The following is a 16,464-nucleotide window of genomic DNA, read 5'->3' on the forward strand; positions in this document are numbered from 1 at the left end:
GTGATGTCAGAGGCACAGCTGACACCCCATTCTTTCTGCAGACATCTTTGAATCTTAATTCGGAGCAGATATTTAAGAGTTTTGGAAAACGTGGTCGCATAAAAAACTGAGGGAGATTCTACCGTAAGTCTGTTTCATTTTGATGTGAAAAGTTGGAGTCAAAGCGTAATTCCGTTATCGTGGAATTGCCCTCCTCTAGTAATAAGGAAGGAGACCTAACTAAAACACTAGCACATCCTCTCCTGTTGTAAAGTGGGGACATCTCCTCTAGTAATAAGGAGACCTAACTAAAACACTAGCACTTCCTCTCCTGTTGTAAAGTGGGGACATCTCCTCTAGTAATAAGGAGACCTAACTAAAACACTAGCACATCCTCTCCTGTTGTAAAGTGGGGACATCTCCTCTAGTAATAAGGAGACCTAACTAAAACACTAGCACATCCTCTCCTGTTGTAAAGTGGAGACATCTCCTCTAGTAATAAGGAGACCTAACTAAAACACTAGCACATCCTCTCCTGTTTTAAAGTGGAGACATCTCCTCTAGTAATAAGGAAGGAGACCTAACTAAAACACTAGCACTTCCTCTCCTGTTGTAAAGTGGGGACATCTCCTCTAGTAATACGGAGACCTAACTAAAACACTAGCACTTCCTCTCCTGTTGTAAAGTGGAGACTTCTCCTCTAGTAATAAGGAGACCTAACTAAAACACTAGCACTTCCTCTCCTGTTGTAAAGTGGAGACTTCTCCTCTAGTAATAAGGAAGGAGACCTAACTAAAACACTAGCACTTCCTCTCCTGTTGTAAAGTGGGGACATCTCCTCTAGTAATAAGGAAGGAGACCTAACTAAAACACTAGCACTTCCTGTCACGTTCCTGACCTATTTCTGTTAATTTGTTATATGTGTTAGTTGGTCAGGACGTGAGTTTGGGTGGGCATTCTATGTTTTCTGTTTCTGTGTTGGTTTTGGGTTGCCTGGTATGGCTCTTAATTAGAGGCAGGTGTTTGGCGTTCCTCTAATTAAGAGTCATATTTAGGTAGGCGTTGTCACAGTGTTCGTTGTGGGTGATTGTCTTCCGTGTCTGTGTAATTGTTTGCACCATACGGGACTGTTTACGGTTTGTTCGGTTTGTGTAGTCTAATTGTCCTATTCGTGTGTTCTTCTTGTTTTATGTAAGTTCGTCGTATAGGTCTGTCTACACCGTTTGTTGTTTTTGTTAGTTTAGTTAAGTTCGTGTTTTCGTTAAATAAATATGTGTTCAAACTCCACTGCGCCTTGGTTCGATCAATACTCCTCCTTTTCGGTAGAAGAGGAGGAGGACCGCCGTTACAGAATCACCCACCAGGAATCCAGAACCAAGCAGCGTAATTTGGAGCAACGGGGAAGTATACAGGACTTGTGGAGTTGGGAGCAAATATTTAACGGAGAAGGACCATGGGCTAAAGTGAATCACCGTCCATGGGAACAGCTGGAGGCAGCTCGGAGAGTGGAGGAAAAGAGAGAGAGGAACCGGAGTTATGAGGGAATGCGTCTTGCACGGAAGCCCAAAAAGCCCGTGAGTAACACCCAAAAATTTCTTGGGGGGAGGCTAAGAGGTAGTGGGCCAAGGGCAGGTAGGAGACCTGCGCCCACTTCCCAGGCTTACCGTGGAGAGCGGGAGTACGGGTTGGCGCCGTGTTACGCAGTAGAGCGCACGGTGTCTCCTGTACGAGTGCATAGCCCAGTGCGGGTTATTCCACCTCCCCGCACTGGTAGGGCTAGATTGGGTATTGAGCCAGGTGTCATGAGGCCGGCTCAACGCGTCTGGTCTCGAGTGCGTCTTCTCGGGCCGGCATACATGGCACCTGCCTTACGCATGGTTTCCCCGGTTCGCCTACATAGGCCGGTGCGGGTTATTCCACCTCCCCGCACTGGTCGGGCAACCGGGAGCATTCAACCAGGTAAGGTTGGGCAGGCTCAATGCTCAAGAGAGCCAGTACGCCTGCACGGTCCGGTATTTCTGGCGCCACCTCCCCGCCCCAGCCTAGTACCTACAGTGCCTACACTACGCACTAGGCTACCAATGCGTCTCCTGAGCCCAGTTCCTCCTCCACGCACTCTCCCTGTAGTGCGTGTATCCAGTTCGGTGCCTCCAGTTCCGGCACCACGCACTAAGCCACCTGTGCGTCTCCAGAGCCCTGTACACATTGTTTCTTCTCCCCGTACTAATCCTGATGTGCTTGCCCTCAGCCCGGTGCCACCAGTGCCGGTACCACGCACCAGGTGTAGAGTACGCTTTGAGAGTCCAGTGTGCCCTGTCCCTGCTCCTCGCACTAGCATGAAGGTGCGTGTCCTTAGCCCGGTGCCTCCAGTTCCGGCACCACGCACCAAGCCTACAGTGCGTCTCATCCGGCCTGAGCCATCCGTCTCCCCAGCGCCATCTGAGCCATCCATCTCCCCAGCGCCGTCTGAGCCATCCGTCTGCAATGAGCCTGCAAAGCCGCCCGTCTGCCATGAGCCTGCAAAGCCGCCCGTCTGCCATGAGCCTACAGAGCCGTCCGCCAGACAGGAGCCGCTAGAGCCGCCCGCCAGACAGGAGCCGCTAGAGCCGTCCGTCAGACAGGATCTGCCAGAGCCGCCAACCAGACAGGATCTGCCAGAGCCGCCAACCAGACAGGATCTGCCAGAGCCGCCAACCAGACAGGATCTGCCAGAGCCGCCAGCAAGCCATGAGCAGCCAGAGCCGCCAGCCAGCCATGAGCGTCGAGAGCCGTCAGCCAGCCATGAGCGTCGAGAGCCGTCAGCCAGCCATGAGCGTCGAGAGCCGTCAGCCAGCCATGAGCGTCGAGAGCCGTCAGCCAGCCATGAGCGTCGAGAGCCGTCAGCCAGCCATGAGCGTCGAGAGCCGTCAGCCAGCCATGAGCGTCGAGAGCCGTCAGCCAGCCATGAGCGTCGAGAGCCGTCAGCCAGCCATGAGCGTCGAGAGCCGTCAGCCTGCCATGAGCGTTCAGATTCGTCAGTCAGCCATGAGCTGCCCTTCAGCCTGAAACGGCTATATACCCAGAACTGCCGCTCAGTCCAGAGCTGTCTCTCTGTCCGGAGCTGCCTTTCAGTCCGGAGTTGCCCCTCTATCGTGATCTCCCTCTCTATCTTGATCTACCTCTATTTTCTGATCTATCCCTCTGTCTGGTGCTATCCCTCTGTGTTGATTTATCTCTCTGTCCCGGTGCTGTCCATGTCATTGATGTTACTAAAAGGATTTTGTGGGGGTAAATTGAGGGTGGACATTTTTAGGGGGAGAGGGAGGTTAGGATCGATTATGGTGGGGTGGGGACCTCGCCCGGAGCCTGAGCCACCACCGTGGTCAGATGCCCACCCAGACCCTCCCCTAGACTTTGTGCTGGTGCGCCCAGAGTTCGCACCTTATGGGGGGGGGTTATGTCACGTTCCTGACCTATTTCTGTTAATTTGTTATATGTGTTAGTTGGTCAGGACGTGAGTTTGGGTGGGCATTCTATGTTTTCTGTTTCTGTGTTGGTTTTGGGTTGCCTGGTATGGCTCTTAATTAGAGGCAGGTGTTTGGCGTTCCTCTAATTAAGAGTCATATTTAGGTAGGCGTTGTCACAGTGTTCGTTGTGGGTGATTGTCTTCCGTGTCTGTGTAATTGTTTGCACCATACGGGACTGTTTACGGTTTGTTCGGTTTGTGTAGTCTAATTGTCCTATTCGTGCGTTCTTCTTGTTTTATGTAAGTTCGTCGTATAGGTCTGTCTACACCGTTTGTTGTTTTTGTTAGTTTAGTTAAGTTCGTGTTTTCGTTAAATAAATATGTGTTCAAACTCCACTGCGCCTTGGTTCCCTCAATACTCCTCCTTTTCGGTAGAAGAGGAGGAGGACCGCCGTTACACTTCCTCTCCTGTTGTAAAGTGGGGACATCTCCTCTAGTAATAAGGAAGGAGACCTAACTAAAACACTAGCACTTCCTCTCCTGTTGTAAAGTGGGGACATCTCCACTCCTCTCTGTCCTGGGGGCGTGGCCCTCCTGAATGGAACGCGGCCTCGACCAGTGAGCAGACACACATCGTCTGTCTGTTAATGAGAGGTTCTGGAATCCTTTTCATGTTAGAGTTCTTGACTCCCCCAGATGTACATGGCTTAATGGCCTTTTACAGAGGCTAGGAATCTTTATGGCTGGGGCAAGCTCAATGAGATCCACATCTAAGAAGGGGAGGGAGGAAGGGAGCGAGAGAGGGTGAGGGGCTGGAAGGAGAGGGGCTGGGGAGAGGGACAGAGAGCTCTTACACTGCAAAACCTAAACCTGACATTTTTGTTGGCTCAGGAGTGATGTTGATAGAGAGAGAATTCCTTCTTCTTTTTCCATCACATGGATTTAATTGGGACTTTACTGGTTAGCTGGATGTTTTCTCACCTTGAGTGTCCTCTTTGGTGATTGGTTTCATCTTGCGAATGTAAGATATCCGTAGAACCAGAGTGGTCTAGGCTCCATTGCTCATTGTTACCTACCTAAAACAGCCTTATCTAGTTGGCTGTGTGGACACATTTCCTTTCTATGTGTTGTTGTTTTGTACCTTGCACTGGGACAGTGATTAGATTGGATGTGCACTACATTTGAACAGGTTCTAATTGTTAGACAACACCAGTTAGTATTCTGTCTGTCTGCACTGTCTGGAGGCTTCATCCTGGGTCATGTTATTATTCTGTCTGGAGGCTTCAGCCTGGGTCATGTTATTATTCTGTCTGGAGGCTCCAGTCTTCATCCTGGGTCATGTTATTATTCTGTCTGTCTGGAGGCTCCAGTCTTCATCCTGGGTCATGTTATTATTCTGTCTGGAGGCTTCAGCCTGGGTCATGTTATTATTCTGTCTGGAGGCTCCAGTCTTCATCCTGGGTCATGTTATTATTCTGTCTGTCTGGAGGCTCCAGTCTTCATCCTGGGTCATGTTATTATTCTGTCTGTCTGGAGGCTCCAGTCTTCATCCTGGGTCATGTTATTATTCTGTCTGTCTGGAGGCTCCAGTCTTCATCCTGGGTCATGTTATTATTCTGTCTGTCTGGAGGCTCCAGTCTTCATCCTGGGTCATGTTATCATTCTGTCTGTCTGGAGGCTTCATCCTGGGTCATGTTATCATTCTGTCTGTCTGGAGGCTTCAGTCTTCATCCTGGGTCATGTTATTATTCTGTCTGGAGGCTTCAGTCTGGGTCATGTTATTATTCTGTCTGGAGGCTTCATCCTGGGTCATGTTATTATTCTGTCTGTCTGGAGGCTCCAGTCTTCATCCTGGGTCATGTTATTATTCTGTCTGTCTGGAGGCTCCAGTCTTCAGCCTGGGTCATGTTATTATTCTGTCTGGAGGCTCCAGTCTTCATCCTGGGTCATGTTATTATTCTGTCTGTCTGGAGGCTCCAGTCTTCATCCTGGGTCATGTTATTATTCTGTCTGTCTGGAGGCTTCATCCTGGGTCATGTTATTATTCTGTCTGGAGGCTTCATCCTGGGTCATGTTATCATTGTGTCTGGAGGCTTCATCCTGGGTCATGTTATTATTCTGTCTGGAGGCTTCAGCCTGGGTCATGTTATCATTCTGTCTGTCTGGAGGCTTCAGTCTTCAGCCTGGGTCATGTTATTATTCTGTCTGTCTGGAGGCTCCAGTCTTCATCCTGGGTCATGTTATTATTCTGTCTGTCTGGAGACTTCAGTCTTCAGCTTGGGTCATGTTATTATTCTGTCTGTCTGGAGGCTTCATCCTGGGTCATGTTATTATTCTGTCTGGAGGCTTCATCCTGGGTCATGTTATCATTCTGTCTGGAGGCTTCATCCTGGGTCATGTTATCATTCTGTCTGTCTGGAGGCTTCAGTCTTCAGCCTGGGTCATGTTATTATTCTGTCTGGAGGCTTCAGCCTGGGTCATGTTATCATTCTGTCTGTCTGGAGGCTTCAGTCTTCATCCTGGGTCATGTTATTATTCTGTCTGGAGGCTTCAGCCTGGGTCATGTTATCATTCTGTCTGTCTGGAGGCTTCAGTCTTCAGCCTGGGTCATGTTATTATTCTGTCTGGAGGCTTCATCCTGGGTCATGTTATCATTCTGTCTGGAGGCTTCATCCTGGGTCATGTTATCATTCTGTCTGTCTGGAGGCTCCAGTCTTCATCCTGGGTCATGTTATTATTCTGTCTGTCTGGAGGCTCCAGTCTTCAGCCTGGGTCATGTTATTATTCTGTCTGTCTGGAGGCTCCAGTCTTCATCCTGGGTCATGTTATTATTCTGTCTGTCTGGAGGCTCCAGTCTTCAGCCTGGGTCATGTTATTATTCTGTCTGTCTGGAGGCTCCAGTCTTCATCCTGGGTCATGTTATTATTCTGTCTGTCTGGAGGCTTCAGTCTTCAGCCTGGGTCATGTTATTATTCTGTCTGTCTGGAGGCTTCAGTCTTCATCCTGGGTCATGTTATTATTCTGTCTGTCTGGAGGCTTCAGTCTTCATCCTGGGTCATGTTATTATTCTGTCTGTCTGGAGGCTCCAGTCTTCATCCTGGGTCATGTTATTATTCTCTCTGGAGGCTCCAGTCTTCATCCTGGGTCATGTTATTATTTCTATGCATTGAACGGATCTTCCTTTAGTCAACTTCCTTTCACTACTCTGGACGTGACTAAAAACCGCACCTTTCACTACTCTAGACGTGACTAAAAACCGCACCTTTCACTACTCTGGACGTGACTAAAAACCGCACCTTTCACTACTCTGGACGTGACTAAAAACCGCACTTTTCACTACTCTGGACGTGACTAAAAACCGCACCTTTCACTACTCTGGACGTGACTAAAAACCGCACCTTTCACTACTCTGGACATGACTAAAAACCACACCTTTCATTACTCTGGACGTGACTAAAAACCACACCTTTCACTACTCTGGACGTGACTAAAAACCGCACCTTTCACTACTCTGGACGTGACTAAAAACTGCACCTTTCACTACTCTGGACGTGACTAAAAACCGCACCTTTCACTACTCTGGACGTGACTAAAAACCACACCTTTCACTACTCTGGACGTGACTAAAAACCACACCTTTCACTACTCTGGACGTGACTAAAAACCGCACCTTTCACTACTCTGGACGTGACTAAAAACCGCACCTTTCACTACTCTGGACGTGACTAAAAACCGCACCTTTCACTACTCTGGACGTGACTAAAAACCACACCTTTCACTACTCTGGACGTGACTAAAAACCACACCTTTCACTACTCTGGACGTGACTAAAAACCGCACCTTTCATGTCGGTAAAAGTTGTTTAAGGTGTCCTAACTCCTCTGTATTGGCTAGTACAAGAGCATGGACTCCAGTATTACTGTACTCTGGATAACAGTGTCTGCTACATGGCGTATATTACTGTACCGTCCACAGCCATGACGGCTGTGGAGAGCTCCAAGTACTCTTTGATCTTCAGAAGCCTGCATGGTCCGGAGGCCCAGTAGATTATTACACTGTCTGTCAGTGATGAAATCCACTTCTGCTTTTCATTCCCTCAGAATGCGTTCCTCGTGATTAACACTGATCCTTTTCCTTCTGTGTCCTGTTCCCAGCTTCTGCTGCTTTAGTTGCTGTGGCAATGAAGATGATCAAAAAATTCCCCTCCATGTCAGTTGTTGCTGTTAGATATTTCTCCAGTAGATGTTTTTTGTATGTACTCTTGCTGAAACAAGCTGTGGATATAGATTTTGCCTGCTGTACCAACCTAGAAAGAGTGCCCCGCCTAACTCTACTTGTATCCCCTGTTTAAAATGTATCTTGACCTCAGTGGAACTTCCTGGTTAAATAAAGGTTAAGAAAATCATGCATTGGGATTTTCTGGTTAAATACAGGTTAACAAATAAATGTCTCTCTCTGTGTATCTGCTCTAGGGGCTCAGCACCGCGTCGGTAGTGGCACATTGACCAGTCTGGGGTCACCTGGCACCTGGTGGTACCATCGGTCACAATGGGCCGAACACCTCAGAAAGGTCATCACTTTTTTAATGCTTTGTGTTGAATTGGTTCTATTATTTTCTATTCTAAAGTGTTTAAATGAGGTGTTGAACTGTCTCCTTTTCAGAGCCAAAAGAAGAGAGGAGGGAGAAACCTGAGAGAAGTAACCCCTCTCCAGGAACCGGCCCCCCCTCTCTGGATAAATCTAATGGTATTAAACACGTCCTGCAGTGTTCTTCTCTGTCACAATATAGTGTAACCTACGATTGTCAGATAGTATGAACTATGACCTTTTGTTTTGCCAGAACCCTTCAGTTGGGAGGAGTACCTTAAGGAAACGTCATCCACAGCCGCTTCTCCCAGCTGTTTCAGACAGGTAGATATGACCTAGTAACTACAACACTAAGGGCTGCTTTAGGAAGTGCTTTTTGACTTGTGTCCAATCCCAAATCAACCCCCAACCCCCCCCCATGCATTCCTAGATCTGAGAGGATTAGAAAAGGTGTCAACAATTTGGTAACATTAGGTTTAGATAAAACTCTGCCTAACATAACATTAGGTTTAGATAAAACTCTGCCTAACATTAGGTTTAGATAAAACTCTGCCTAACATTAGGTTTAGATAAAACTCTGCCTAACATTAGGTTTAGATAAAACTCTGCCTAACATTAGGTTTAGATAAAACTCTGCCTAACATTAGGTTTAGATAAAACTCTGCCCAACATAACATTAGGTTTAGATAGGGAAAGGGGGATACCTAGTCAGTTGTCCAACTGAATGCATTCAACTGAAATGTGTCATTTAACCCAACCCCTCTGAATCAGAGGTGCGGAGGGCTGCCTTAATCAACATCCACGTCTTCGGGGGCCGGGGAACAGTGGGTTAACTTCCTTGTTCAGGGACAGAACGACAGATTTTTTTATTTATTTTGGTTACTGGCCCAACGCTCTAACCAGTAGGCTACCTGTCGCCCCATATAAGCAAATCATTCCATTCATGACTGATCCATTGTCCTCCTGTCTCCCCCAGTCCCGTTTCCCTCCCAGTAATGACTTCAAGGCTGGTATGAAGCTGGAAGCCCACGACCCTCGGAACAACACGTCCATCTGCATCGCCACGGTGATGGGTATGATGGGTACGCGCCTGCGTCTCCGTCTGGACGGGAGTGACAACACCAACGATTTCTGGAGACTGGTGGACTCCTCAGACATTCAGCCTATAGGGACCTGTGAGAGGACAGGAGACATGCTGCAGCCACCTCTGGGTAAGGCTACATAGAGAGATATGACATGTTAAAAGACTTTAGAAAAGTTTATTATACATCCAGCCTATAGGGACCTGTGAGAGGAAAGGAGACATGCTGCAACTGCTGCTGGGTAAAGGCTTCACTATATCCTGAAATAACATATAACGTTATAACATATTATAACATAACACATAACATATTATAACATATTATAACATAACACATAACATATTATAATGTTACACCCCTGAAAAAGGGGAGAAAGAATCATGAGTTGGATACGGAATGTTTCTCATTTTACATAAGTAACACATTTTACAGAATAACAGATCTACAGGAAATAGATAGTTTTGTAGGGTACAAGGCTTATTCAAGTCACAACAGTATACACTGTACATCACTGAAACAAATACTATTTTCAATATAACTGTCAAGCACAAAGCTTTAACTCAGTAAACCATAACTCAATTTATCAACAGGCAATAAAGTGTTTGAAAAACCATTACACAAATAACGCCGCGAAATATCTTATTAACAATGCACATGTTAATTCACAATCGACATAAAATGGCAGCTACGTAGCAGTACCTAGCAGTACGAAGCTAGCTGCAACCGAGCAGGGCTCATATTACTCTCTGCAAACTTAACTAACTTCCTCAATATGTTACTAAGACACACCTTAAACACTCTTGACATGTTAGCGAGTTATTACATTTAAATTACTCTTTTTAATCATCAATAACGTACCTGAAAAAGGGGCGAAAGAATCACGAGAGTGATACGGTAATGTTTACTCATTGAGAACTTTTAGTGCAATGAGAAAAGACCGCGGTTTCTCCGGGAACTTGAGTGGAGACCAGAGCAATCGATCTCAGGCTCATAGATTAAGAGCATTTAGTAGATCACAGATTAACACTTTTACCCACGACAACATAAAGTAATCAACATAACGTTTACACATTCCTCTCACAATTCGTACCCTTTGTACGCTTGACGGATTTTAACACAATTATATGAATGTTATCAATCTATCAACTAATACTGAATGCATGATCTTCTTAACCTTAGATGTTTTAAGATCCTCACATACTATGAACTTACTAATAATTTTTAATGTATAACAGGCTATTAGTATTTCCTTTAACCTGTCACAATAACATATAACGTTATAACATATTATAACACATAACATATAATAGCATATAACATATTATAGCATATAACATCCCATATAACATATCATATAGCATATTATAACATATTATAACATCATATAGCATATTATAACATATCATATAACCTATTATAACATAACATATAACATAACATATTATAACATATCATATAACATATTATAACATATCATATAACATTATAACATTACATATTATAACATCATATAACATATAGCATATTATAGCATAACTTATAACATATTATAACATATTATAACATCATATAGCATATTATAACATATTATAGCATAACATATTATATTCTAACATATTATAACATAACATATTATAACATCATATAGCATATTATAACATATTATAGCATAACATATTATAACATACCATATAGCATATTATAAAAATTATAGCATAACATATCATATAACATATTATATAATATTATAACATATTATAACATAACATATTATAACATCATATAGCATATTATAACATATTATAGCATAACATATTATAGCATAACATATTATAGCATAACATATCATATAGCATATTATATAATATTATACCATAAAAACAAAGAGTTGCACACTCTATATGTATAACCTCACAGTAATTTATTGGGTAAAAAATGTATTACTGTGAGGTTATACATACAGTTGAAGTCGGAAATGTACGTACACCTTAGCCAAATACATTTAAACTCAGTTTTTCACAATTCCTGACATTTAATCCTAGTAAAAATTCCCTGTCTTAGGTCAGTTAGGATCACCACTTTATTTTAAGAATGTGAAATGTCAGAATAATAGTAGAGAGAATGATTTATTTCAGCTTTTATTTCTTTCATCACATTCCCAGTGGGTCAGAAGTTCACATACACTCAATTAGTATTTGGTAGCATTGCCTTTAAATTGTTTAACTTGGGTCAAATGTTTCGGGTAGCCTTCCGCAAGCTTCCCACAATAAGTTGGGTGAATTTTGGCCCATTCCTCCTGACAGAGCTGATGTAACTGAGTCAGGTTTGTAGGCCTCCTTGCTCGCACACGCTTTTTCAGGTCTGCCCACAAATTTTCTATAGGATTGAGGTCAGGGCTTTGTGATGGCCTCTCTAATACCTTGACTTTCTTGTCCTTAAGCCATTTTGCCACAACTTTGGAAGTATGCTTGGGGTCATTGTTGAAATATTGGTGAAAAAAAAAAATGTTGTTCATTTTGAAGACCCATTTGCGTCCATGCTTTAACTTCCTGACTATTGCTTCAATATATCCACATAATTTTCCTTTCTCATGAAGCCATCTATTTTGTGAAGTGCACCAGTCCCTCCTGCAGTAAAGCACCCCCACAACATGACGCTGCCACCCCCGTGCTTCACGGTTTGGATGGTGTTATTCGGCTTGCAAGCCTCCAACCTTTTTCCTCCAAACATAACAATGGTCATCATGGCCAAACAGTTCTATTTTTGTTTCATCAGACCAGAGGACATTTCTCCAAAAAGTACGATCTTTGTCCCCATGTGCAGTTGCAAACCGTAGTCTGGCTTTTTTATGACGGTTTTGGAGCAGTGGCTTCTTCCTTGCTGAGCGACCTTTCCGGTTATGTCGATATAGGACTCGTTTTACTGTGGATAGATAATTTTGTACCTGTTTCCTCCAGCATGTTCACAAGGTCCTTTGCTGTTGTTCTGGGATTGATTTGCACTTTTTACACCGAAGTACGTCGATATCTAGGAGACAGAACGCGTCTCCTTACTGAGCGGTATGACGGCTGCGTGGTCCCATGGTGTTTATACTGGCATACTATTGTTTGTACAGATGAAAGTGGTACCTTCAGGAGTTTGGAAAAAAGGCGTTAGAAAAATCCAGACTTCTGGAGGTCTACAATTGTTTTTCTGAGGTCTTGGCTGATTTCTTTTGATTTTCCCATGATGTCAAGCAAAGGCACTGAGTTTGAAGGTAGGCCTGGAAATACATCCACAGGTCCACATATTATAGCATAACATATTATAACATAAACTCAGCAAAAAAGAAACGTCTTCTCACTGTCAACTGCGTTTATTTTCAGCAAACTTAACATGTGTAAATATTTGTATGAACATAACAAGATTCAACACATGAGACATAAACTGAACAAGTTCCACAGACATGTGACTAACAGAAATGGAATAATGTGTCCCTGAACAAAGGGGGGGGGGGTCAAAATCAAAATCAAAAGTATCAGTCAGTATCTGGTGTGGCCCCCAGCTGCATTAAGTACTGCACTGCATCTCCTCCTCATGGACTGCACCAGATTTGCCCGTTTTTGCTGTGAGATGTTACCCTACTCCTCCACCAAGGCACCTGCAAGTTCCCGTACATTTCTGGGGGGAATGGCCCTAGCCCTCACCCTCTGATCCAACAGGTCCCAGACGTGCTCAATGGGATTGAGATCCGGGCTCTTCGCTGGCCATGGCAGAACACTGACTTTACTGTCTTGCAGGAAATCACGCACAGAACGAGCAGTATGGCTGGTGGCATTGTCATGCTGGAGGGTCATGTCAGGATGAGCCTGCAGGAAGGGTACCACATGAGGGAGGAGGATGTCCTCCCTGTAACGCACAGCGTTGAGATTGCCAGCAATGACAACAAGCTCAGTTCGATGATGCCGTGACACACCACCCCAGACCATGACGGACCCTCCACCTCCAAATCGATCCCGCTCCAGAGTACAGGTCTCAGTGTATCGCTCATTCCTTCGACGATAAACGTGAATCCGACCATCACCCCTGGTGAAACAAAACCCTGACTCGTCAGTGAAGAGCACTTTTTGCCGGTACTGTCTAGTTCAGCGACGGTGGGTTTGTGCCCATAGGCAACGTTGTTGCCGGTGATGTCTGTTGAGGACCTGCCTTACAACAGGCCTACAAGCCCTCAGTCCAGCCTCTCTCAGCCTATTGCGGACACTGATGGAGGGATTGCGCGTTCCTGGTGTAACTCGGGCAGTTGTTGTTGACATCCTGTACCTGTCCCGCAGGTGTGATGTTCGGATGTACCGATCCTGTGCAGGTGTTGTTACACGTGGTCTGCAACTGCGAGGACGATCAGCTGTCCATCCTGTCTCCCTGTAGGCGTCTCACAGTACGGACATTGCAATTTATGGCCCTGGCCACATCTGCAGTCCTCATGCCTCCTAGCAGCATGCCTAAGGCACGTTCACGCAGATGAGCATGGACCCTGGGCATCTTTCTTTTGGTGTTTTTCAGAGTCAGTAGAAAGGCCTCTTTAGTGTCCTAAGTTTTCATAACTGTGACCTTAATTGCCTACCGTCTGTAAGCTGTTAGTGTCTTAACGACCGTTTCACGGGTGCATGTTCATTAATTGTTCATGGTTCATTGAACAAGCATGGGAAACAGTGTTTAAACCCTTTACAATGAAGATCTGTGAAGTTATTTGTATTTTTACAAATGATCTTTGTTTCTTTTTTTGTTTATTATAATGTAACATATTATAGCGTAAAATATTATAACACATTATAACATATCATATGTTAATAAGACATTATAAAGTGTTGTACTTGCTTATAACAGCCATAAAGTAGCAATAAATTCTAAATCTTTAACTTTTTCTTTGAGTTGTCTTTAGGCTTCAGAATGAATGCCTCCTCGTGGCCTATGTTCCTCCTGAGAACCCTGACTGGAGCAGAGATGGCACCAGCCACAGCTTTTAAAAAGGTCAAGAAAGAAAAATTGAACATTTCACATTGGACCATAAAGCTTTACTGTAGTGTATTGTAGTGTATTGTAGTGTATCAATGATTTACGTGTGTGTACATAAACAGATCTGTCTGGTCTGGACTAACAGAGTTCTCTGTGTGTGTATATAAACAGATCTGTCTGGTCTGGACTAACAGAGAGTTCTCTGTGTGTATATAAACAGATCTGTCTGGTCTGGACTAACAGAGAGTTCTCTGTGTGTATATTAACAGATCTGTCTGGTCTGGACTAACAGAGAGTTCTCTGTGTGTATATTAACAGATCTGTCTGGACTAACAGAGAGTTCTCTGTGTGTATATAAACAGATCTGTCTGGTCTGGACTAACAGAGAGTTCTCTGTGTGTATATAAACAGATCTGTCTGGTCTGGACTAACAGAGAGTTCTCTGTGTGTATATAAACAGATCTGTCTGGTCTGGACTAACAGAGAGTTCTCTGTGTGTATATTAACAGATCTGTCTGGTCTGGACTAACAGAGAGTTCTCTGTGTGTATATTAACAGATCTGTCTGGTCTGGACTAACAGAGAGTTCTCTGTGTGTATATTAACAGATCTGTCTGGTCTGGACTAACAGAGAGTTCTCTGTGTGTATATTAACAGATCTGTCTGGTCTGGACTAACAGAGAGTTCTCTGTGTGTACATAAACAGATCTGTCTGGACTAACAGAGAGTTCTCTGTGTGTGTATATTAACAGATCTGTCTGGTCTGGACTAACAGAGTTCTCTGTGTGTATATAAACAGATCTGTCTGGTCTGGACTAACAGAGAGTTCTCTGTGTGTATATAAACAGATCTGTCTGGTCTGGACTAACAGAGAGTTCTCTGTGTGTATATAAACAGATCTGTCTGGTCTGGACTAACAGAGAGTTCTCTGTGTGTACATAAACAGATCTGTCTGGTCTGGACTAACAGAGTTCTCTCTGTGTGTATATAAACAGATCTGTCTGGTCTGGACTAACAGAGAGTTCTCTGTGTGTATATAAACAGATCTGTCTGGTCTGGACTAACAGAGAGTTCCTGTGTGTGTATATAAACAGATCTGTCTGGTCTGGACTAACAGAGAGTTCTCTGTGTGTAGGAACCCTCCATGCCCTCCCAGAACCTCTTTAAACCTGGGATGAAGCTAGAAGCAGTGGACAAGAAGAACCCCTACCTGATTTGCCCGGCAACCATCGGAGAGGTCAAAGGTAACAAGATATTTTTATATGACCCACCTTTACCCCATCTCTTTGGAGGACAACTTTATAACTGTACCTCTATAATGGTTGTTATTTACTATAACACTATTGTTCCTTTGTCCCCTGTTTGCCGTCTGGTTGATGTATCTCCTGCTACGTCTTACTGTTTGTTATTGTAATCTTTATTTTTAGGTGATGAGATCTTTGTGATGTTTGACGGCTGGAGAGGGGCCTTCGACTACTGGTGCCAGTTTGACTCCAGAGACATATTCCCTGTAGGATGGTGTTCTCTGACCAGGCACAGCATCCAGCCTCCTGGCAACTTCTGTAAGTACCTCAACCTCACCACTAGAGGACAGCAGAGCCCTGCTTTCTGATGCGTTTGACCTGTCTGTCACCACGGATGCTGCTGGCCCAGGGTTTCTTTCTGAAGCTGCCTGAATGAGCAGAGCTGGATGAGAAAAACAAACTGTTTCTTTCTGCGAGGATTTCGCTGGCTGTTTTCCCCTATTTCCTGTGCTATTTCCTTTATATTTGACTAAAATACAACCAGTAGGTTTACTACAATTAGTACTTTTCCACTGGTAATAATATTCCTTAATGTGTTCCACTGGTGTACATTCAAGCAGGATTGTCCTTCCACACATTGCATTTGGGTCTAGTTTGCTTGTAAAAAGCCAAGATTATATATATCATTATTTTGTATTGTCTTTTTTTTTTACAGGTTAAGATCATTTTTTGATTCAAGTAAATCATTGTAAATATATGATTGTGAGCTTCGTAATATCTTCCTTAATGTGTTATCTGTTTAACACTCTACTGCACACAACCTTTTTGCCCCCATATCATTTAAAAACATTCCTACACATGACAATATGAGATGACATGTCTGTAAACAAGCCAATGAGGTGCAGAACTTGGTATGACGTATCAATTGGGGGAGGGACCTTCTTACAGGAAGCAGAGCGACCTGAGTGCATGGTGTACAATGGGTACAATGCATTTCATTATTTTGCATGTTTAAATAGAGACAATAAAAAATATGTACTTGTGTAGGAACCTCTAAAGCAGAATATTTGATAGGTTTTAAACATTTTCTTTTTATATTTATTCAAAAAATGAAATGTTATTTTGTTGCCTCA

The 16,464-nt window shown here is 44.0% G+C and overlaps 1 protein-coding gene across 1 annotated transcript; it reads left to right on the forward strand.

The window, feature by feature from the left end:
- The first annotated feature begins 7,881 nt into the window (after positions 1 to 7,881).
- LOC129848726 (sex comb on midleg-like protein 2) lies at positions 7,882 to 15,975 on the forward strand. The gene is made up of 7 exons (XM_055915828.1): positions 7,882 to 7,994; positions 8,087 to 8,170; positions 8,265 to 8,335; positions 8,988 to 9,222; positions 14,015 to 14,103; positions 15,223 to 15,331; positions 15,515 to 15,975. Exons 1-7 carry the CDS (start codon positions 7,973 to 7,975, stop codon positions 15,697 to 15,699), a joined length of 795 nt encoding a protein of 264 aa, XP_055771803.1. The 5' UTR covers positions 7,882 to 7,972; the 3' UTR covers positions 15,700 to 15,975.
- Positions 15,976 to 16,464: the final 489 nt, after the last annotated feature.

This window comes from Salvelinus fontinalis, unplaced genomic scaffold (genome assembly GCF_029448725.1).
Source record: "Salvelinus fontinalis isolate EN_2023a unplaced genomic scaffold, ASM2944872v1 scaffold_1135, whole genome shotgun sequence".
NCBI lineage: Eukaryota > Metazoa > Chordata > Actinopteri > Salmoniformes > Salmonidae > Salvelinus > Salvelinus fontinalis.